Source organism: Papio anubis, chromosome 5 (genome assembly GCF_008728515.1).
Source record: "Papio anubis isolate 15944 chromosome 5, Panubis1.0, whole genome shotgun sequence".
In the NCBI taxonomy this organism is placed as follows: domain Eukaryota; kingdom Metazoa; phylum Chordata; class Mammalia; order Primates; family Cercopithecidae; genus Papio; species Papio anubis.
Genome location: NC_044980.1, coordinates 147094492 through 147118982, shown reverse-complemented (window position 1 = coordinate 147118982; position 24491 = coordinate 147094492). Strand labels below are relative to the sequence as shown.

The window sequence follows — 24491 nt, the reverse complement described above, 5'->3', positions numbered from 1 at the left end:
TTTCCTGTCTGTAGCATTCTGATTTCAGGAATCTACTTTCTCCTGGTGAAGAATGCAGCATGTTATTCTTTGCAGTAGCCTCTGGTGTTTGCATGGCACGTTTACCTTACCCGGGTACGTCCACTTTTATAAGCACACTTTCCTCCCCATAATCTGGAAGACAGTCAAGGCAGGAATGATGTTCCCAACGGACAGATGTGGGAAAGGCAAACCCAAGAGAGCTGATGTGACCAGCTCAGAGTCACACAAAAAGTCAAAGGCTGAGCCCCGATTAGAAGGTGCGCCTCAAACCCAGGGTTCTTATGGAAAAGGCACTAGATACCTTCTGTCTATGCAACCAGTGGTTAAGCTTATAGTTTTGCTAAATCTTCACAAAAGAAACGAAACTAAGAAATCAGCCAGTCTCATTTTTAAATGAAGAGTGACTAAGGAGAAAAAATATGCACGTTCTAAAGTGTCTGAAACCAGCCTCCTGATTTAAACCCAATTTGTTAGAAACAAAATTTTTTCAGCTGAGAGAGTTTTTACAGCTGAGCTCTCCCAAACTCATAAAAAACTAGGTTTATATGGGAAATCGTGAAAGACTCTTAACTATAATACACAGCGTCTAATGTAAGCAGACGTAGACACTATATAAAGCTCCTACAAATGTTATTAAAACAAACAGAAATGCACATTTATCCCCACAAAATGGACAATGGAAGGCATCGGACTTTAGAGGAGTCCTGAAAGGCTTATGTTCACTGAAGTGTGAATGCACCCCATAATACTGAGACCTCAAAGGCCTTTACCCATTATCCAAGCATGTCCCTCATTTGTAGAAGGAGAAACTGAGGCTTACAAAGGAGAGGGACTTGCCCAGGGTCTCAGAGAAGTTGTGCTCTTCTTTTCTCTTCGTTTATTTAATACCTTCTACTTCTAGTGCAGGGAACAGAACAATACAGGGGCCAGGAGTCCCTGCACAAGTTACTGAACATTTCCCGACCTCAGTTTTCTTCACAAGTTACTGAACATTTCTCAACCTCAGTTTTCTTATCTACAAAATGAGAGCAATCATTGCCCCAACTTCCTGGGGTCTGTGAGGATGGAAAGAGATAAGGCATGCGAAGCACTTAGCGTGTTGCCTATGGTAGAGCTATTTTTATTGTTTTATTTAATCCTCATAACATTCTTGTGAGGCACTGAGGGTTTCTTTTGGTTTGTTTGCTGGCTTTGGAGATGCAGGGCATATTTCCAACAGATGCAGAAGATTTCAGTGACTTTCTCAAGGACACACCCAGTGAAAGGATTCCTGCTTCAAAGCCCTTATAGTCCACATCACTAAGGTAACCCAGCGGGTAGGCAGAGTGTAGCCATCAAATTTCTGAAGCTGTTTTAGGCAGCACAGTACAGTACAACTATCATGCAAGCTGTAAAGCTGTGAGTCACATAGGTAGTTAAACATTTTCTAGTAGCCACAATAAAAACATGAAGAGAAACAGGTGAAATTATTTTTAATAATACATTTTGTTTAACTTAATATATCCAAAATACAATTTCAACATGAATCCATGTAAAAATTATTAGTAAGACATTTTACATTCCTTTTTTCATACTAAACCTTCAAAACAAGGAGCTTTTTTTTTTTTTTTTTTTGAGACAGTTTCGCTTTTTGCTCAGGTTATAGTGCAGTGCTGCAATCTCGGCTCACTGCAACCTCTGCCTCCCAGGTTCAAGCCATACTCCTGCCTCAGCCTCCTGAGTAGCTGGGATTACAGGTGCTCACCACAACACCTGGTTAACTTTTTGTATTTTTAGTAGAGATGGGGTTTCAGCATGTTGGCTGGATGGTCTCGAACGCCTGACCTCAAATGATCCTCCCACCTTAGCCTCCCAAAGTGCTGGGATTATAGGCGAGAGCCACCGTGCCTGGCCCAGGCAGATAACTATTAAGTGGCAGGGCAGGCTGCAGACCCAGATGCATTCGACTCGAAAACCTGCCCTTTCAGCCACTGAATTCCATGACTCCCAGAGACAGTAGGGGGGCTGTCGCTGGGCAGCCAGATGTGGAGTGCCTTTTGGAGTGTCCCACCCAGTTCCAGTTCCAAGTCTACTGTGAGTCAGGTGACCTTGGTCCAGTCATCTCCTTGTGCCCCAGTTTTCTAATCTCTAAGATGGGCTAACAATATCTTTCCTCCCCACAACAGAATTCTTGTCATGCTGAAGTAGGAAAAAGTCTTTGAAAGTGTTTTGAAGGCTGGGTGTGGTGGCTCACGCCTGTAATCCCAGGACTTTGGGAGGCCCAGGTGGGTGGATCACCTGAAGTTAGGAGTTCGAAACAAGCCTGACCAACACGGCGAAACCCCATTTCTACGAAAAATACAAAAATTAGCCGGGCGTGTGGGTACATGCCTGTAATCCCAGCTACTTGGGAGGCTGAGGCGGGAGAATTGCTTGAACCTGGAAGGTGGAGGTTGCAATGAGCTGAGATAGCGCCACTGCACTCCAGCCTGAGTGACAGAGTGAGACTCCGTCTCAAAAAAAAAAAAAAGAAAGTGTTTTGAAACAGAAAACATATTAGCATAAGAGGCCTGGCCAAGGTCAACATAGAGGTCTAGACTGGCCCCCCAGGCCTGTACTCAAAACTAGGTGAATTGGTGAAATGAGCTGCATGGCACTGGGCAGGTTTTTTAACCTTTCTGAGCCCCAGAGCTCTCTTCTGTAAAAGGGAAGGCAGAGGCCGGGTGCAGTGGCTCACGCCTGTAACCCCAGCACTTTGGGAGACCAAGGCAGGCAGATCACAAGGTCAGGAGTTGGAGAACAGCTTGGCCAACATGGGGAAACCCCGTCTCTACTAAAAAAATACAAAAATTAGCTAGGCATGGGAGTGTGCGCCTGTATTCCCAGCTACTGGAGAGGGTGAGGCAGGATAATTGCTTGAACCTGGGAGGCGCAGGTTGCAGTGAGCCGAGATCGTGTCACTGCACTCCAGCCTGGGCGACAGAGCAAGACTCCGTTTCAAAAAAAAAAAAAAAAGGAAGGCAGAGTGGCCTCCAGAAGCGTTCTGAGGATCTGGGAAGCTCTTAGCCTGGCCTGGAGTAGGCAGGTGGTAAACACGAGCTGTTGTTCTTGCTGCTGTTGTTGAGGTTGAGCTGCTGGGCCTGCTTTGGAAACCACAGAGCATGGCAGGAAAGGGGAAGACAGCGTGGCTCTTCAGGGCCCCCTGAGACCGGGCTCTTGGCTGCGGGTAGAGCTCAGGCCATCCGACGGTGGGGCATGGGAGGTGTGGTTAGAAGTGCAAGAACAGCTAGTGTGGCAGGAAAAGCACTAGCCCCAGAAGCCAAGAGAAGGGGGTTCAGTTTACTGTGTGACCTTCGAAACTTCCTTGCCCCAACTGGACTCTGTAAAACAAGGAAGGGGGACCAGATCTAAGTTCCTTTCTGCATGGACTTTCTAGGATTTTTACAACGGTGTGAATCAAAGTATTCACCAAATACAGCATCTCTATGAGGGACAGAAAATACTCTCAGAGCCTTCCCCTGTGGCCTGAGGCTGCCACCGATTGAGGGGAGGGCGCCACCTGGTGGCCATATTTCCTCTTCTGCACTCTCAGTGCGAGAAACCAGACAGGATCCCAGACTCTCCCGTGCAAGGCGAGCCCAGAGCCCCAGAACTCCCTTTCTTTAACTTCCTCTGGCAATTCAGGGGCGTAGAGAAGGGACTCAGCAAGTTCACAAAACCAGGAGTCCTGAGTGTGAGCCTAACTCCTGAGGGACGTTGGGGTTTGGCAACCCAAGATCTCTGAGGCCTTCTTCCCTAAATGTGCCTTAGGGACAAGGATCTGTGTTTCCTTACTATGTGAAGTCTGAAATGCACCACACATTTTTTTTTCCTATTCCTTTGAATAGAAGCCACTGAACAAAACACAATTCTCTCTTAGTAACTCAAAATATTTCTGCCACTACTACATGGGGCTAATGGAACACAGAGGGCAGTTTCCCCCTGCACTAAATAACCCAGGTTGCTGGGATCCTGAGTTCTTCCAACAGCTTTTACCACTCTTCCATCTCCCCAGCATGGTCAATATTCCACTTCTCTCTGTGGTGTAGGTTGCATGGTGCATGAGGGAGTCAGATTGACATAGGCTTAAATGCCAGTTCACTGTGAGACCCTGGGTAAGTCGCTTGACTTCTCCAAGCCGCAGTTTTCCCATCTGAAAACTAGCAATGATAATAGCTTCTTTGCAGGTCTGTGTGAGGATTAGGACCATATATAAAGACGCTAGCACAGTGTTTACTTCCCAGTAGGTACTTAACAAATAATAGTTATTTTTCTGCAGCTGGGCCATCCTGATCATCTTTTCATATCCAGCTTTGGAAATATTCCTCGATAGAAATATGAATAGCATAAATTTGAAAACAATATTAGCCACCAGAGATAGAACACCCTTCGCTGAAGATGAAGGAGGCTCCTTGGAACTGTTTAAATTGACTCAGCCAAGTTCAGCTTCATCTAGTTTAGATAAACCCCAGTAGGCAGGCTGCGGTCTTGTGAGTAATTGATTCCCTCAGTCCTCATTCTTTGGGCTTCAGTAAGTTTCATTAGATACAATTTCACCTTCTGGCAGTTGCTAGTGGACGTGGCTGAGTCTGAGCTCTGCTGAATCTGTCCCAGCCCAGCTGACTGGACGGCTCCCCTTGAAGCCTGATCCATTCCTGCATCCCCCATCACTTAGGCAGGAGAGGCTCTGCTTGGGCACAGGTGCCCTCCCACTGCTCACTTAACAGAGGCCAATCTTGCTGGTGGCTGTGAGCCCTCAGGAAGTCTCTTTTAACCATCTTAGCTTAATTAAGCTCATTACATTTGCTAAGCCTCATTGGCTTCTCTAAGACTTCAAGAGCCCATTATGCACTGCTCCTTCCTCAGAAGTAGGGTTGGCGCAGGGCTCTGAGCTTTCATCACAGAATCTGTGATTTTAGTAGTGGAAGATCTACTTCCCACTCCTGTCTGAGTCTTAGCTCCTCTGAAATTCCTGGCTCCTGGAGGACAGAGTCCATTTCCTTTGGAACCTGGCCCACAGCAGATACTCAAATATTTTTGTGACCATATTTCATCAACGGGGGATTTTTAAATAATAGCAGGTTTCATTAACTCCAAAGTTCAAGGTCCTCATTCCAGCATGAGGCTTTCTGCTCCTCATTCACAGTCACGTCAGCCTGGACTTCCCTTCACTCTCATCTCATCAAACCTGTTTCCTTCAAGGGCCTGCTTAGGTGCCTCGTCTTCCGGGAAGCTCCCCTGCTTTTCAGAATGCCTTTTTCTTGGTAGTTTCCCCTTACTCTGAATCATATAGAGTGTGGCTATACATGGAGTTAGCAAGTATGATTTGTGCTCATTATAACCGGTTTAGATGATACCAAGAAAGCACAAAGAAGAAAGTCAAATTTACTCCAAAATCACCAATGAGGACTAACCATGGTTGCCATATTAGTTGTGGCCTTTTTTTACTTGCTACCCTTGTGGTGCTCAGGGTAGAACAGGGCATGTCTGTTGACCTCAACCAGATCGACTGTTAACAGCAGCATGCTCCAGTTCTGTCCCTCTCAGCCAACCTCTGACAGTTTCATTAACCCCATTAAATCATGCAGGTGCCTTTACACCTCCTGGGCTTGTTAATCTCTGTTCAGCTCTGGTAAGTTAAAACCTGGCTAGAAGGTTGGATGTACCTTGTTAACCTCCCTTAAACCCTATTAAATTTCTTAACTAGCGTCCTAGTGACTTCTCAAAATCCCTCATTAAAGTTTAGTAAATCCAGTTGATTGGGACAAGGGTAAATGTTGTAGCTGCGCTGCTTCAGAGCTTGGCATTCTGAGTTCTTTGATGGTGGGGTTGACAGCAGCATCCCTAGAGCCAGGCAAGCCTCGGGGATCCATCCTGGGAGTGCCTTTAGCTCCTTGGCTCTCACTGTTACTGGGCAAGTGCCTCAGCTTTCCTGAGACTGTATTTACACCTCTATAAATTGGAGTTAATAATAGTTCCTACCTGGTATGATTGTAGTGAGATTAAGTGAATTAATGCACATAAAACTATTAGCCATTGTCTGGCATGGACTCTGTACTTGATAGCTATTATTATTCCTGAATGTGGAAGATCTTTGCAGACAAAAAAACTGTTGTTCCAGTACTAAATAAATATAGTGTCCTCCTCTGTGTCAGGTCTTGGGCTGGAATGGTGGGTTATTATCATTCTGGTTTTATGCAGACTGAAGATCATCCATTTGAATGACTTAACAGTGTCTTTGTGGCTGTGCATGTCACTCTGTTTGCTCAGACTCTGACACTTCTGAGCTGTTTGATGCTGAACATAACATATTTATAATACTTTCTTGATCAGGGCCTTAGGGGGTTGGACTCAGTGGTTCCTAAGCCTGGATGTGCAAATAAATTTCTGAGAGAATTTTTTTTTTTTTTTTTTTTTTTTTTTAGATAGAGTCTTGCTGTGTCACCCAGGCTGGAGTGCAGTGGTGCAATCTTGGCTTACTGCAACCTCCACCTCCTGGGTTCAAGCGATTCTCCTGTCTCAGCCTTCCTAGTAGCTAGAATTACAGGCACGTGCCACCATGCCCAGCTAAATTTTTTTCTATAGTAGAGGCAAGGTTTCAACATGTTGGCCAGGCTGGTCTTGAACTCCTGACCTCAAGTGATCCACCCACCTCAGCCTCCCAAATTGCTGCGATTACAGGCATGAGCCACTGCACCCAGCCTCCAAGAGGATTTCATAAAAACATAGTTTTCTGGGCTTCACTTGAGAAGATTCTCATGAAAGAGAGCTCAAGGGGACCTTTTAACTAGTATTTGAACAGATGATACTGAAGCTGTTCATCTCTGCGCTGGGATTGGGAAACCTCTGGACCAGATTGGTGCTTCTCAACTTTATTGAGCTTAAGTCTTACCTGGAGAAATTTTAAAAATCATTATTACTGGGACTTAGACCCTGAGCTTTTCCTTTTGAGGATCTGGAATGGGGGCTCAGGAATTGGCATTGCAACAGAGTACTTAGGGGATTCTGATGGGTGGGGGGTGGCAAGTGCTACATTTTCTTTTTCTTTTTCTTTTTTTTGAGATGGAGTCTCGCTCTGTCACCAGGCTGGAGTGCAGTGGTGAGATCTCAGCTCACTGCAACTTCTGCTGGGTTCAAGCAATTCTCCTGCCTTAGCCTCCTGAGTAGCTGGGACTACTGGTGCATGCTACCACGCCCAGCTAATTTTTGTATTTTTAGTAGAGACGGTATTTCACCATGTTGGCCAGGATGGTCTCGATCTCTTGACCTCATGATCTGCCTGCCTCAGCCTCCTAAAGTGCTGGGATTACAACACTGGACCTCCGATGATCTGATACTCAATGTCCTAAGGCTCTATTTTGAAAAGAAAAGAAAAGGGTGTCAGGTTCCTAGTGAAACTTCTGTTCTAACAGCATTATTAACATGTGGGTTCATCTCCATCTTTCCATTAAATTGTTATCTGTGGATCCTCAAGGGATGTTTACTTCAGCAGGGGGTCAGCCAGTTTTCAAAGTGTGGGGACAAAGCACCCCTTTGCCATTCAGTGTGTGAGGAAGTTGGGGACAGCAGGCAGGCCCCCATGGTTAGACACAGTATAAAAGAATGGGAGGAAGGCAGAGGAAGGGAAGTAACTGCTTATGCTAAGAAACACGGTATGAAAACTGGAACTTCCTTTGCTTTCTAAAGCAGCTCAGGGACCCTGTAAATGATGGTGTCCTTCAGCAACAATCCATCACTAATTCTGTGAGCTCCTTGGTGAGAGCCAGGACTCCCTGTCCTCTCCAATATCTCATGAAAAGCCACCCTCCACGCTCCTTACAGGGGAGTGGAATGGGAGAGGAGGAGGGTGTGGGGAGGATCTGCACTTTTAAAATTTCTGTAAGGCTTAAAATTTTAGAGTTAAGATGTATTACTTCTATGTAACTAATATGATAAAGACAAATATTTATTGCACATCTCCCTTTTCATTCTGCTGAGGACAAACCTGTGGTAAAGTGGCACTAGAGACAGGTTTGAAGTGGGAGACCTGACCTTGAGGCTTGCCTTTCTCTTCTCCAGCACTGTGAGGACAGGCAAGAGGCGTCATCTGGTAGGCCTCAGGGACCTCCACCAGTAACCTGCAGTCATATTGCCCTGGCTTCTCAAGCTGTAGTATCCCTAGGGAATTTGCTACTACACAGATTCTGATTCAGTAGACAGCCAGCAGGAGGGGCTGGGAGATTCTGCATTTCCAACAAATGCCCAGATAATGGATCAACTTTAAATAGCAACTCTATTTTAGTTGAAGAAACTCCAGGTCACACACTGTTAAAAATGTCTTTGAGACATTTAAACATTGGGATGTTTACATGAAGATCTGGATTTCCAGCTTCTCTAGTCAAATTGCAAGACATGGTCACACGGGGCTGGTGTGCCCGTTAAGGCTACAGTAATGGGGAGCTGAGTAGTGGCTGCCCTTAGAAAGGACCTGAGTTTTCCAGTTTGCAGCTCACCCTCTGCAGGTATTTCAATGTGCAATCAATCCTCCATCCAGTTTATTTAGATGGAGAACTGAAGACCCAGAGAGAACTCTGCCCAGGGCATCCAGTATATTACATGGAAGTTGAGCTCCAGACTCAGGCTGTTGGACCCAGTCAGGCTGTTGGACCCAGTCAGTCTCTTTCTAGGTGAGTGAATGGAATAACAGTACTGGAAACTTGGGCCTAACATTCTGGGATCTAAACTCAGTGTGCACCGGGAATGTAGGTGCTAGTATTTGGAGCTAGGAGGAAAGACCACTATCATTAATCACTGTATACACTGCCAGGGGCCAAATGTGGAAGTGAAAGCATCTGAATTCTATATAAAAATTCAAAGGGAAGACAGAGGGTCTCTTACTCATTCAGATTATTTATTAAGAGCAAAAGTCGGGCCATCCCATCTGTGTGATATTGCAACATGAAAAGTCACATACATACTAAGGAGACCCCATAGAATTGAGAGCCTTTCAACAGTACAGAGCCATAGATTACAAAGTTAAAATACAAATGATCCCCCAGATTTGGCAGGAAACAAGTACAATATGAGGAGGCCTGGAATGGAAGGGCACTTACTTTTCAATAAGGCAGTTACAAAATGGGAAAAAAAAACCCCCAAAACCTCATACCCCAAAATATACTCTGATGAGCGTAGCAGACAATAGAAATGTAAAAGAGGGATTCTGTATAACCCTCTGTCATTGGCAAATGTGTTCAATACATGAAAGCAACCGAAGGGCTTGTGTTTTAAGATGCAAGCTAGATGAAACAACTGACTGTAGACATTTCTACCTCAAGAACAGTTCATATCTTGCCCCAGGCTGGATTCTACCTCAAAACATCAGACCCACTTTACCATTTCTAACCATAAACTTGGAAACAGTCTATAATACAATAAAAGGAATAAAAAGGCACCCCTAAAGCACCATGCTTCCCAAGGCATGATCTTGCGCTTGTCTGCCCTTCAGTTCAACTGCCCAGCTCAGTAACAGGGACCACGAGCCAGGACCAGCTGAATTATACAACCTCAAAGGATCACCTGGAAGGCAGATGTCTGATCAAGAGATCACAGACCAAGCCCATTTCATGAGAATTTAAATGCTAGGACAATACTACATCTCCCACTAGGGCTTTTGAACCCTGGTTTTAAATTACGGGCTAGATCTGTTTTCCCCTACCACTCATTTTGCAAAACTCAACTGGCCTAAACATTTCACTCAATCTTGAGTTCTGCAGGTTGGTCCCTGAGAGCCAGGTTGGCCTTGGGAATTTCTGCTCAATTTTAAGTTCTCAAGAATCTGAGGGCAGCTGACTTAGACTGAATTAGAGTTATCCTGTAAGTCAGAAAGAATGTTAGACAGGTCAAGAGGGCCAGAGGTTGGTTCTGAAGACGCCATAAGACTTCAGGCACATCTTTATGTTTTAGTTTCCCCATCTCTAAAAACGGATGATTGGACAACAGCAAGCTTAACAGAGTTTCCACCTTGAAAATACAGCACTTCTCTGGCGCTGAGACCCTTAAGTCCTGAAGCTTTGTTTTCTCAGTAAAAACAGTGTGAAGTCCTTACAGGAATCTAAGATACAAGCCCTGGGCAACCATGAAAACTTTCAACTTCATGCAAAGCAACGAAGTTATAAATCTTCCAGCTGAACGTTTTCCTGATGTTGTGAGCATCCGTTTTTGTGGGGCAAGCACAGAACTGAGTCATCTGTCTTTTAGCAGGCTGCTAACATCTTCTCGTCCCCCCCTCCCCTCCCCCAGCTTTGGCAAGAACAAGCCAGCCAGTAGGGTTTTCTCAACATTCTGCAACAAGGACCTGAGTGGACTAATACTCAGGGGTAAGGACGGTATACCAAAGTGTCCTAGCATTGTTTCTTTCCAAAAGGCAAACGCTATGCTTTGGGACAGCGCCAGCAATTAGGTGCTTTGCCAAAAATAACTTGTCCTGTGTGGCCCCCATGGGGCACAGACTAAGATGGAAATTACAGAGAACATAGAAAAGCCAGAGGTTTGCAAAGAATAGGCTTCTCCAGGAGGTAGTGGGTTCTCTGTCCTCGGAGGTGTTTAAGTCCACACTGCTCAACCCCTTGGTGGGATGGTTGTAGGCAGAATGTCAGCACCTATGTGGAGACTAGACTGGATGACTTGACAGCCCGTTCCCAACTTTGAGATCTTGTCATTGTAATGACTGAGAGCGCCTCTGGATGACTTCCATGAAGCAGCTGCTCTGGGCTCTACACCAGGCACAGCCTCCCTCAATAGGCAAGGCACCCAGAGTAAGTTCCTTCTTCCATCCTCTCCCTCCCACCAGGCAGTTGCCCTGCAGGATATTAACAAAAAACCTCCCATAAAATAAAGAGCCAAAACACCAAAATTAGATGCAACACTGCAGATGAAAACAATTGTTACTATGTGTTCTCTGAAAGGCTAGCAGTGACTATTTAGCTATGACAGGAACATCTAACGGCTTGGCAGCTGTAACACATAAGTAAAATTCCTCTTCATTTTACAACACTGGTCTTGAATACTTTGGTTTTTAATCTTTCATGAGATTCAGCTATAATCTTTTTTACATGCTGTTGCCAGCCTAAGAGTTTGTTCTTTGAAGCAAGAAGTTTGTCCATTGTTTTTTAAAAAATCTTAAAATAATATGAATGGCAGGATACGGATGTTTCCATGTGAGAACCTTCAGGGCATATCAAAGAACCATACCAGGCTGGAAGTGAGGCAGGAACCATACTCTTTAAGTAAAAAGACAACACCACTTCTGGATTTCAAATTCCAGTTTTGCCCAGAAGCACCAAGAGGAAAGAAGGCAATGCTGCTATGTCACAGGTGGAGAGAAGCGCCAAGAATCCTTGATGGGTGGTATAAAAATGGTGCAGCCAAGATGAACATTGCTTTCCCCACACCCCACTGCTCCCTGAAGCCAGACCCCATTGCTCTGGAGGACCTGGCCACTTCTCACAGGCAGGAGTCCCTTCCGCACAGATAGAGCCACCAGAAACTGCAGAAGAGGCTAAGGCGAGTGGTTTAGTGGTCTGATGAAAGAACAGATTTCTGGACATAAGAAAAACAAAGGTTCAAATAGCTTTGTCTTTTCTCTCACCTGACCTGTTGAAAGGTCAGGTTGAAAAGATGCCCACAACCTCCACTTTCCACAAGTACCTCTCCTTAGAGGAAAGACAACAAGGGACCCAAGTGGACACACAGTATCTGGCTGAAGGTAAAATGTTTCCCCAGGTTTCGCTTTGGAACAAAGATTCTTTCAGACACACTTGAACAGATGGATCCTACCACCATATATTCTTGTGCAGAAGCTACTGTCTCTCTCAACTGGGAAAACAGATTTGCTGCTAAAGAAATAGTGATGTGACCTACACGCCCACAATTCTGGTTTACATATCAGAAAAGTACACTTTTTTACTCATTAAGATATGGACATTTCCATGGAGTAAGTTAACAATGCCTTAACCTGCAGGCCCCATCTGCCCCTCAGCCTTCTTGGTGCCTGTATCAACATCTCTCAGCTGTAAGCAGGGATAGAATCTCTAAACACATAGTGAATGTGAATGACTGAAAACACTCACAGAGCACTGGAACATGCCATCCATAGCCAGGAGGCATACCAAAATAGGATGCCCTCACAGTCCAGAGTATGTTCTATGTACACCCATTTATACATATGTAATTAAAAAGGCTGCAATCTGCTAGACATGCACTTTGAACACAGGCGAAAGCTTTGCTGCAATGGAACACACTGCATTTTAGTGAGCATGGTGACCCTGTCCCCATTCCACAGAAAGCGTAGTACTCTGCTCCACAGAACTGAGACCTTTGGACACTCCGCCACCCTGCTCAGTAGTGGGTGTAGTTCTGACTTCTCTGTGATGGTGCTCTGATTAAGCCATTTGTGAAACTCTGCCAGGCCAGGCTGTCCATTCTTCTTATTTAAGGCTTAAGAAATAACTCAGAATTGAAACTAAGTAGGAAAATGACATCTGTGACCACACGTCAAGATGGTCATAAATCAGAATCCAAATCTTTTTCTTCTCTTTCTCCCACCCTCCTACCCCATACCCTCTGCCCTCCACTACACAGATTAAAGAATTTTGCAAAAGCATATTTTTGGATATAAAGCTTTGTTTTCACAGGATACTTTGGCTCTGATATAATTAGATTGAGGAGTTCAACGTTTTGAACAAAAAAATTAGGTAATTTTCAAAAATTATTTTAGCAATCTTTCTCCCTAAGAGGGAGGCAAATTGTTCACAAAAATGAGCATCAGATGGAACTGACCTTTGTTGCCCAAACTCATGATTTGCTGATGACCAGAGCCCAGGGAGTCAAGGCCAGCCAGCCTTTCAATCCTAAGCTGGACTTCTGGGCAGGAATCACACAGCCCCTGGCAGCTTGCATGGTGGTTGTGAACTTAGGATGAAAACTTCTAAAAACACTTACCCCAAATTACTAAATATGTCAGTGTGTCAATGCATTTATTGCCAAGAAGCTTGGCTAAAGGTCATAATATCTAACTGCACCCCAAAGAGTGAAGTATAGTGGGGTGCATAAGGGACTATATCTTCTGTGAGGGTCTCTATATCAGTGTTTCTGGAACCCTCAACAAAATCAGTTTTGCACATGCAACTGTCCTGAAATCCTTATCTGATCAGAAACTTCCTTGTTGGTATATCAGGATTTCCTCCACATTCTAGCAGTTAAGTGGTGAGCAACAGAAATGGCAGAGGTCTCAGTAATGACAGGTGTGAAGCAGATGTTACAAGGCTGGCACTATTAGTGACAGCTCAATTAGCCAATACCTACTGATTGGGTGCCTCCTGTGTACAAGGCACAGGGTGAGTGAGGGGGACCAGTGTCAAACTGATCTGCTGATAAATGACAAAGCTTGCAACAAAGCGGGCGGGATATCTATGTCGCCAGCGGGCAGCATGCAAGTCCAGATGTGGGTTTGCTCATGCACTTCCACGGTCAATTGCACCTTGCAGCTATTCCAAGCTACGGCTCACACGTGGCAGCCTGGTGGAGAAGAAGGTGATTACCAAAATATTTCTTATCCCACATTTCCAGTAGAATTGACTTAATGCTTTGCTGAATGCTGAAATACATAGTTTTAAATTCTTTTAATGATCCTGATTTTTTTAGTCCAGAGTTATCTTAAAAGAAAGTCTTTCTATACACATGCTGAATCATGAGAATATAATCCTCCTGACCAAAAAGATTTACAATATTCATCATTCAAACTTTTTTATTTACAATAATATTTAACAGTCTTTATGGGCTTAAATGTAGCAGATATCACCTGTGCATCAAGCATTACACTTCATTCCTCTAAGATGTGCTTCATCCTCACTCAAGCTGCTTGCCACCCTCCGATTTCTGGTCCAGTCTACTCTTGTTACTCTTCACCATGTAGATGAAGTAGGCAAGGGTCTCTTTTTCATTCACAGGTATGTTCCTGAAGTGTCGACTCACAGTCTATGTGGGGGGAAAATACCAAAGTTCCTTAAACCAGGCATAAATCACACCGCAAATTCTACATTGTACACAGGGAACAGGGAGTTGTTTGCAAGCTGTGGCGGGAATTACAAACGCTGCAGAACTTCCTGCTGTGTGCGGAACTCAGAATGCCCTTTGCCCTTTCTCCCCAGGGATGTAGGTGGTTTAATTTCCAGGATCCAAAAGTGGCTTTTTAACCTAAAACTCTTCAAGGCGCAGTTCTATTTCAGTGGCAGCCAACCACCTGTCACGGCATAATTTCACAGTCCTACTCATGGAGGAGAGACGGGGACTGCTCTGGTTGGCCAGCTGCTACCAAACCTCTCAGGCCTTGAAAGTGGGAAGAAATGTGTTTTTTAAAAATTGTGGGGCAGGTGTGGTGGCTCACACCTATAATCCCAATGCTTTAGGAGGTTAAGGCGGGAGGATCAGTTGAGGCCAGGAGTTCAAAACCAGCCTGGGCAACACAGTGGAGACCTCATCTCTACTAAAAAATTAGCCTGGTGTCATAGCATGCACCTGTGGTCCCAGCTGAGGTGGGAGGATCACTTGAGCCCAGGAGGTTGAAGCTGCAGTGAGCTGTGACTGCGCTATTGCACTCCAGCCTAGGGGACAGAGCGAGACCTTGTCTCAAAAACAAATAAAAATTGTGTTAGGCTGGGCATGGTGGCTCGCGCCTGTAATCCCTTTGGGAGGCCGAGGCGGGCAGATCACCTGAGGTCAAGAGTCTGAGACCAGCCTGGCCAACATGGTGAAACCCCGTCTCTACTAAAAATACAAAAATTAGCCGGGTGTGGTGGCAGGCACCTGTAATCCCAGCCACTTGGGAAACAGGCAGGAGACTCACTTGAACCCGGGAGGCAGAGGTTGTGGTGAGCTGAGATCATAGCAATGCACTCCAACCTGGGAGATAGAGCAAGACTCTGTCTCAAAAAAAAAAAAAAAAAAGTGTTAAATGAACAGCCAATTGAACCAATTGAACAGAGGTATCCGAACCCCAAAATTCCTCTAAGTAGTGCATAACTGCCTCCTGAAAGACACATCAGATTTGAAGGAAAATGCATCATTTACTAATACTCCTAATACTTCATTCTGTAAGTAATGAGAATGCAGGTCTCCTCCTGCCCCACCTCATTCTTTCCCTTCCACCAGAGAGAACACTGGCAATGGGTGATGTTATTTTAAAGTAGGAGAGGCTTCTGACCTCCTCTGTGTCATCTGGACACTGGTGAAGAAGTTGTTTAAGAAAAAGTGACGGCCGAGCAAGAAACCTCTAAAGGAAAAACCAGAAATGAAACAGGCTGGAAGCCTTTCAGGAAGTCTCAATGGATCAAGGTGACTGAAACAGATAGAAAAAGACAGAGAACTAGACATGAAGAGCGATTATCTTTGGATGACAGAGTTATATTTTTCTTTTCTCCATTTTCCAACTTTTCTATAATAGGCAGAAAAATATATTAAGAGGGATTAAGAAAGAAAAGAAGGACGAGAAAATATCTACAGAAGTGACAAAGACAGAATTATCAAGCCAGGCAGTTCATGTATTTTAAAAATGGCCAGTGGAGCACTTCCCCCTCCTCCAAACTGTGTTAAGAACTCAGGGCAGGAGAAAACTTTCTTGGGTGCCATTCATTAAAATACTTTTATTACCAACACCAGAGTAGGAGAAATCAAGGGAAAAAAAAAATAGCTCCTGTAGAACATCAGGAAGGTTTTGCAATGATTAATCTGACACACAAAATGATCATATCTATAAGAATCTTGCTAAGCCAGGCACAGTGGCTCACGCCTGCAATCCCATCACTTTGGGAGGTTGAGATAGAAGGATTGCTTGAGCCAAAGAGAATCACTTGAGCAACATAGTGAGGCTGCGTCTCTGCAAAAATAAAATTAGCTGTGCACAGGGGTGTGTACCTGTGGTCCCAGCTACTCTGGAGGCTGAGGTGGGAAGGATCACTTGAAGCTGGGAGGTTGGGGCTGCAGTGAGCCCAGACTGTGCCACTGCACTCCAGCCTGGGTGACAAAGCAAAACCCTGTCTCAAAAAAAAAAAAAGAATCTTGCAAAAAGGATTCAAACAAATGAACACTCAGGACTTAGAATCTGGAGTCATGAGATCCCAGGCTAAATTCTGCTATCAACTTGCTGTGTGATTTTAAGCAAATCCTTTCCTCTTTCTGTGCCATGGTTTCTTTTCTGGAGCTGAGGCCTTTGCAGGTCTAAAGCTGTGGGGTTCTAAATTGTGCCAAAGAGGAATACGGAGTTGCTTCCAGAACTCTGGAGGAGATTACAATTAGCAGACACACACAGTAAGGGAGAATCAGGGTAACCATCAGAAGCAGCACAATGCTGGCTCTCTTTAGAGGGCAATTTTGTCTACCTACTTCTGCTAACTGGGCCTTATTGAAGCCTGGTCTGGTCTGCAACTTGTAGTGTCGTTTATAACGTCGTAGGGTGTTCACTTGCAGCTGGAACAGATCAACCTAGGGAGAAGAAGAGAAAAATGTTATCCATCACTTGACCAACCAGGACTCACCAAGAGCCCACTATGTGCCTAGCACTACACTAAGGTAGGGGTGAGGATGGGGAGGGCTTCAAAAGAGGTCTTAGAAATGGTCCATCGAGGACTAGTAACTGGTTGGGAGGGCAAAAATAACAGTGGAAAAACAGTTCTGGCTGGGGTGGGCTGATCTCACACAACTGGTGGAGAAGGTAAAGCTTAAGCTAAGGAGAAGTAGGGTCTGATAAGGCACTGAGAAACAGGGTAGGGAATAGGAGAAAAGATCAGAGCACAGAAAGCTGGAAGAGGCACAGATGGGCAAGGGGGTCACAGGCAACAGTGATGGGTTTAAAAGGTGAGAATGGATGGTAGCACATCTAGAAAAACAGAAGGAGCTATCACAGAGGGTAGAAGGTGATGGCACAGGATGGGTCTGGTGGTGGCTGTTGGGAACACTGATGGGGGAACACAGAGGGAGATGCTATAGCAACAAGCAGAATGAGATAAAGAGGTTGAGCTTTGGAGAGGCAGTGATGCTAGAAGGGACACCAAAGATGGAGAGCAAAGGCAAAAACCAGAGACATCCTGGAGGAAGACAGGCCAGAACGAGGCAGCGACCAGATAAAGGGGCACAAAGGAGGGCAGTGGGAAGAACTGTTATCCTCAAATAGCTCTTTCCTAGGCCCAGCCTTCTGGTATTAGAATCCTTAACCTCCCTCCAGAGAAAGTTCAAAAGTTACTGTAGTGAATGTGCAAACCAGCAGGTTAGGGTTGGGGTCTTTGCAGATGACTAGATAACAGAGGGGAAGGGACCCCCCCTTTTTGTTTCTAACAAAGGAAGAGAGGAAAGCTGCATAGTCATGAAAAATCGAAGGCCCATAAAGTTGGGCTGCCTTTACCTGCCTCTAAAAGAGCTGTTCTTGCTTCAGGCAGGTGGAGAGCACTTAAAAACAAAATGAATGATCAATATGAGGGGCCAAAGTCCTTCATTCTTTTCAAAACATTCCTTAAAACCTTTTTTTTTTTTTTTTTTTTTTTTTGGTGAAAACCACTTAGAAATCGAATACATCCATTTCTTTATAAAATAACAATAATGCTAAAAGCAACAGCAAGATTCTGTAAACCAACATTGGAAAAGGGGACACAGGGAGGGGCAGAGGGAAAGGGCCAGATTTTCAACGGTTTCCTCCACATCTGCAGACAAAGGCCCGCCTACTCTTTCTATTCCTACACAGTCATTTTCACTCTGAGTGCTAACAGGCGGTTGCCTTATGAAATATTCATGTGTCAAATATTCAATGTACACTATAAACGGTTCTTCTTTTGCTGAGTCTTGAGTGAAAACAATTTAGTAGAAAGAAAATCCAATATTCCTTCCTGAAGCCTCACTTAATAGACACAGGCACCTGAAGGGAAGGCGGCCTTCCAGTTTGAGAAGCCTAGGTCTCATGGTCTAGCGCAGTGGTTCTCAACACAGGACGATTTTGTCTCGTAAAGGAGGTGTGGCAATGTCTGGAGACACTTTTCGATTGTCATGACTCAGGATGGTGATGGGTAGAATCCCATGAGGGGATGCTGCTGAGGCATGCTGTTAAATATCCTACAATGCAGAGGACAGTCCCCACAACAAAAACTATCTGACCCCAAATGTCAACAGTGCTAGAGTTGAGAAAACCAGGTCCAGTTTAGTCAACTTTGAAATGGATCCATGGGAACAGCCTGGACTAGGTGTCAAGAAATCAGTGAGAGAAAATCAGAGCTGGTATGAACTGATGACCTACATCTTCATTTTTTAGGGAAGAGACTTCTCCCAAACCATTACACACTCTCTAAAGGTTTTAAACAAGGTTTTTAAAAAAGTGACACTGTGGTTGTATTTATGCATTTGTCAGGGGCGTCTTGCAGAAAAACAGCGTGGTCTACTGGAAAGGGCCCCAGACTAGAGCCTCCAAACTATATACCTGACCTTGGCTCTCTGTGCCTGTCCATAAAATGATGGGGCAGTCTGACCAGTGGGTATCCAAGCTTTTAGCTCTCAGATTCCGTATTACTATAATTCACTTTTCAAATAATCCACAGCAAAACAAAGGGGACTAAAATTACTTCTTAATACAAAAAGCAGACCAGGCCAGAGATGAGGATCAGATTAGAATCCATTTTTCCAGCTTCCGCAAATTGATTTCTTTGACCTTTACCTCAGGAATGTCAGTGTCGTGCTCGGGAGAATCTCCACCATCGTCACTTGTCTTCCTCTTCCTTTTATTTCGGACACTCTGGATGAAATTTTTGTGAAAATCACAGATATACAGGTGCCTTACCTGACGGACAGAAAAATCAAAGTCAGAGTTGGCCAATTCCTTGGAGACAGCAACAGGTATCTGTCAAATTGTGGGGCTTCCGTCCATTGTAGGGCATTGGAGAGATAGACGGAAGACAAGATGTAGGCCTCCCAGAAGCTCACTACTGAGGTGCAGAACACCACCAAGAGAACGCTAACATCACACTTTGTGGCGTATCATACACCAAGCCTCCAGTGAATGGTGAAAACAGTAAATGGTACAGATTCAGCAAAGGAAGAGATTCCTGCAACAGAGATGCTCAGGGTGAAGGGCCCTGACTAAAAGGGAGGACTTTAGGCAGACAGGAAGCATTCCAGATGGGTAGGAGTGCCAAGACTTTAGAGTTTCCAGTGGAGGATGACAGAAAGAGTGAGTGAGGAGGCCCAGGGTACAGTGTCAGTTGGGTGATGATGGCTGCCCATGTAATGTAGGAGCATAATGAAAAAGTGAGGCATCTGGGCGGTGGGCATGAGAACAGCTTAGACTTTCCTTCCGACAAGACAGAGTCCCTCAAGGAAGCAGGGAGTGATGCGACATTTTCAGAAGACCTGTAGGAGTCACGAACTTATAGTAGGCTGGAATGCACTGTCCTGGGGAGGAGGAAAGCAGGACACAAGGGACTGTGGCAATGGTATTTGGGACACTCTATTTTTACACTTACAATAGCTACTATTGTAGGATAATAACTCTCTGAAAAACTTTGTTTCTATGTGTCAATTTAAAATTCTTGCATTATCTCACATCTGATCCACAAAGAAAAGTGGAAAAAGATGTGGAAATTCTTACAAGGTAGAACCACATACAAGAAGGTGGATACTACAGATTTTCTAATACAGGATGGAGGTAAGTGAAGGTGGCAGCAACAGCTAAGACATGAAGAATCCTCCATGGCTGGCTGGAGGAGCCATTGAAAAACCTTACAGAAACTGAATGCCTGGCAAATGACTTGGGGTTGTTGATAGTGAAACAGCTGTTTCACAAATGTTCTGCAGAGACTTCTGAATTTGAGTTTATTCCTTAAATCCTTAAAGATAAAAGTAAGCTGGCAGGAAATCGCATCAATTAATTCAGACCTTTTCATGGAGAAAATAATGAAAACTGTTTATTCAGATGAATGATCACTTTCATGTGGCTGGATTAGTGAGTCATGAATACTTCTAAGTTTATACCGTGATGGTGTCTTGCAGACAGGAGGTACTCGGAAAATGTTGATGTACCAATATAGGAAATCTCCTATATCTAAAAGTGGCTTAGGCTAATGAAAGCCACTACTTACGTGGTTACAAATTGGGATAGCTTTGTCAGATTCAACCCGGACTTTCGAACACAGCACATGCCACTGTCCCTAAGAATCCCACCTAGCTGATGTATATAATACTGAACATGCTTTTCTCCAGGAAGAAAGCACAACAAAGCCCACTCTGCATCCCTGAGAGGAAGCTGGTCCTGCACGTTAGCCAGACTGGCGAGACCACTCACATCAACTGCTCAAGTTCACATTAACAAACTTCATAGGAGAACAGGGAGAATAGGTGGCTTCCTAAAGCTTCGGCTGGGAGATTTCAGATCAGGACAATAGAATAACAGAATCCTAGTTGTACGAGAATTTAGCAATCACTAGTACAATCCCATTGACCCCAATCCCGTTTTCTAGACGGGTAAAAATGAAGCCATCCAGAGTGAGGAAATGACCTGGCCAAGGTCACCCAGGCCTTCTGCCCCCCTAGTACATGTCTTTTCCTACCCCAGCATTTTCCTTTATACTATTCTCAACTTCCACTTTTCTCCGGGAATAAAAAAAAAAAAAAAAAAAGCAGAAATATGTCAACTGGAGGTGTATTAATATTTTAATAGATCACAGAACACTGCCAAAGTCTATATAAAATGAGTTAAACAGCCTGAGTTGAATTTTTGGTGCTGTTATTTAAAAAGGTTCTCTGCTAGACTCTCTTACAAGATAAATAATCATTTTCTCCTTAACCCTTTTCATGTACATACTGGTTTTCAGAAATTTCAGAGCTCAGTGGCCTTTGGGAGTGGGGTCGGGGCAGGAGGTGGTAGCAAAGGCTCTCGTTTTTTTTCCTTCACTTTCTGCAATAGCTAAAAATTATTATAACATAGCAGTTACTTGGAATTGAATTCCTGCCCAAGCCTGTGAGAAAGAAATAGAATCCCTTTCAGAAATAATGACTCCACAACACCACCTTAAAACAAATTGTGAATGATTCCACCTGGAAACCTTACTCCTTCAGAAGTATTACCTTTTGGGAACACTAATGCTAGGCTCAGGCTGCCCTTCTTCTAGACAGCGGGTGTGAAATGATCAGCATAGCTCAACGTAGGTTTTCAAGTAGAGTCAATGGGTAAATAAAAGAAGTCCTGGTTGCAGCAGCAAAATCATTCAGATGGGAAGGCATCCAATCTAAAAGGACTGGAAGATTCTATTTTTTTAAGGACTGGAAAATATTATTATAAGCTGCTCAAGCAGCTTCTAACAACCTACACAGAAGGTAGGCAGTGTTTCTAAGTGGATGAATTCATTGTCATAAGCATTTCACCTCAATAGGTGACCTAACAAGGGATCACCTTGTTGTGTAGCCCCTTGTTTGTTCTCAGATAACTTCCATTCATGTATTCATTGATAGAGATTTGTAGTAAGAAAGCCATTAACTCTCTCCCAACCACTTAAAAATAGCAACTGTCCATGCAAGAGTAGCAACTGTATTATAACGATTAACTTAAAAACAGGGGTAGGAGGGAAGAGTCTGAAGAAAGGACAGGGGGCTGGGCACAGTGGCTCATGCCTGTAATCCTAGAACTCTGGGAGGCCTAGGCTGGTGGATCATTTGGGGTCAGGAGTTCAAGATCAGCCTGTCCAACATGGCGAAACCCCATCTCCACTAAAAATACAAAAATTAGCCAGGCATGGCAGCAAACGCCGGTAATCCCAGCTAATCAGGAGGCTAAGGCAGGAGAATCGCTTCAACCCAGGAGGTGGAGGTTGCAGTGAGCCGAGATCTTGCCACTGCACTCCAGCCTGGGTGACAAGCGAGAGACTCTGTCTCAAAAAAAAAAAAAAAAAAAAGGACAGGAGAGATTTTTTATTTATTAGAGACTTAATGAAGACTTATGTATAGGGCTTGGAAGTAAATTAGATAGTATGTTTAAGAAATTAACCAGCCTCCTAGGTGCTGTGTGTATCTGACACCCTCACTTCCTATCTCTGGGCCTATTTCAACCCTAAAACCAGAGAGGAAACGTGCACTCCCTTTCAGTTTAACAAGCAGTCTCTGATTTCCTACAACTGTGGAGAAATTCTGATTCTAAAAGAGAATGGATGTTAACCACCTAAGCTCTTAGCTAGTTTACCTGAATATTAAATATCCCCTTAACTCATTTTCAATTCCTAATCATGAAGCAATCACTTAAGGCTTGCAGCAGCAGATGTCAAACTAAAAAGTTCTTAATTGGTTAACAATAGGCACAGCTTCAGAATTGTTAACTAGAAGTGGTGAAATCACACAGAAGTTTCCTATAATAAGCCACAAAGAGCAGGGCAATCCGATTTAAATTTAAATCTCCACCCCCTTATTTCAAAAGAAACTACCACTAAGAAAATTGATTTCTTTTCTTCTCCCTCCAGTCACATCGACTGCAAGAGCCATTTCCCAAGACCTGGCCTTGGTCTTATTTCTGCCACATCCTAGAAAAACCCATTCCCACAGTTGCCTGCGAAGCAGCTAGCTCGGTGACACTCTGCAGATACCGAGGCTGCGGGAGCCAGGGAAGTAACTGCCACCTTTCTCTGTCTGAAGGAATAACAGGGTTCCTAGAAGGAGAGAGAAGTTGGAAAAGAGCCGGGTATCTTCATCACCCGCCCCTCCGATTCTTGCTGCTTCAAGGGCCAACAAAATTAACCCACCTCTCCCTGCTCTAAAGTCTAAACCATAAACCAATAAAACAAGTTGGAAACTGCTGTCCAATCTTCCCAGGCAGCAGGAGTCCTGAAGTCCCCGCCCCCATCCTCCCGGATCTGGGTAGAATCACAGTCAGAGCATGTCAGCGCTGGAGCGGCCTTTGAAATGCCGAGTCCAACTCAGTTCTGCAGACGCGGGGCGGCGAGGCCCACGGCGGGTAGTGCCCAGGGAGTCCCGACCGCAGCCCGGGGCAGCGGACGGAGAGCTGGGGGCGCCGGGGCCCAGACGCGGGTGGGGGCGGACTCACGCTCTTGTCGATGTCCAGCTTGAGTTTCTTCTGCGAGATGCTCTTCTGGACCCTCTTGCTGAAGGAGGCGTTGCCCGCGGGCCGGACGCAGCGCTCGCCGTCCTCGATGAGGCAGCAGCTCTGGCCGTAGCCCGGGGCGGCGGCGGCAGCGGGGGCGGCGGGGGGCCCTTCGCGGCTGTCCTCCTCCGTGCTGAAGCCGTTCATCTCCCCGCCCCGGGCCGGTCCCTCTGGGGGAGGGTCCCCGGTAGGCCACTCCGCGGCCGCGCGTGCCGCGGGGCAGGTCGCTGAGACTCCCGCACCCGAGGGTCCCAGAGTCCGTCTCCAGCCCGGGCGCTGCCCTGCCCCGCGTCCGAGAGGCCTGGGTCCCTCCGCCCCCGGCTCTCCGCCTCCGGAAGCCCCCTTCCTCCCCGCTCGAGGCCCCGGGGTCGGCTCCCGCGGCTCGCAGGGCCCCGCCGGGGGTCACCCGGAGGAGCCTTCTGCCGGGGGCCCAGAACCGTAACCCTGCAGCGGGGGCGTCCGGGAGGGCGTCCCAGGAAACAGCCGCTCCCTAAGGACTCCGGGCCTGGGTTGCCAGGGGGTTTCGAAGGCCCCTGCCGGCTCCCGCCTTCTTTCGGCTGCGGGGCAAACTCGCTGCCGGGCAGCTCCCCCGGGGTGGCGCGGCCTCCTCGCGCGGGGCCCGGCCTCGAACCCGCGGCACCCGGGCCCCGCGGCTCGTCCGGCCCACTCCACCCCTGCAGCAGCTCAGCTGCGCCCCGAGTCCCGCGGCAGCCCCAGGGCCGCCCGGCCGCCGCCCGCCGAACGCGCCGCACCACAACAGTTCGCTCCCCCCGCCCTCCGCGGGACAACGGAAGTCCCGCCTTCACGCGACCATTGGTCTCATTTGCTCTCTGGGCGGGGCTGCTGCCGCCGCTGGCGCGTCCCATTGGGCGTCACCACCGCCAGTCTCCGGCGCCAGGCTACTTCCTGGACTCTGCTGGGATGGGTTCAAAGTAGAGAAAGTGGAAGAGGAAAGAGTTACCCCGGCGAGAACTGGGAACCGGGCCGCAGACTCTCCGGCCCCGGGGAGGGATGGTGAGCAGGAGCCTGGCTGGACCGAGGGCCAGACTGCAGGAACAGAGGAACACATTCGGGGACAGACAGTTGAGACGCGGAAGGGGACGCTGAGGGACAGACTTGGAGGAGCGGCATATGAGGGGACCTAGAGAGGATAGAGGTGCTATCATGAGAGGGACGGATTAATAAAATGAAAAGGCCAGGGCCAGAGGACTCGCGAATCCATGGGAGGAAGGGTGGGTGAAATAGGACGGAAAGCCAGTCATGGCGGGAAAGACAGAGGGACAACCACATACAGATACGT

The 24491-nt window shown here is 46.0% G+C and overlaps 1 protein-coding gene across 1 annotated transcript; it reads right to left on the bottom strand.

The window, feature by feature from the left end:
* Positions 1-8908: 8908 nt before the first annotated feature.
* Positions 8909-23981, bottom strand: SAP30L (SAP30 like). The gene is made up of 4 exons (XM_003900408.4): positions 23135-23981; positions 18767-18889; positions 16456-16554; positions 8909-14052 (listed from the first exon to the last, which is right to left on the bottom strand). The coding sequence occupies exons 1-4, from the start codon at positions 23336-23338 to the stop codon at positions 13924-13926; spliced, it is 555 nt and encodes a 184-aa protein (XP_003900457.1). The 5' UTR covers positions 23339-23981; the 3' UTR covers positions 8909-13923.
* Between the last annotated feature and the right edge of the window lie 510 nt (positions 23982-24491).

Excerpts from the sequence above, each read along its gene's own strand:
- SAP30L (XM_003900408.4), bottom strand. The coding sequence starts at position 23,338 with ATGAACGGCTTCAGCACGGAGGAGGACAGCCGCGAAGGGCCCCCCGCC. Across the intron at positions 16,555-18,766 it reads ACGACACTGACATTCCTGAG|GTTGATCTGTTCCAGCTGCA; the intron begins GTAAAGGTCAAA and ends TCTTCTCCCTAG. Across the intron at positions 14,053-16,455 it reads ATAAGGCCCAGTTAGCAGAA|ACTGTGAGTCGACACTTCAG; the intron begins GTAGGTAGACAA and ends CCCCCCACATAG.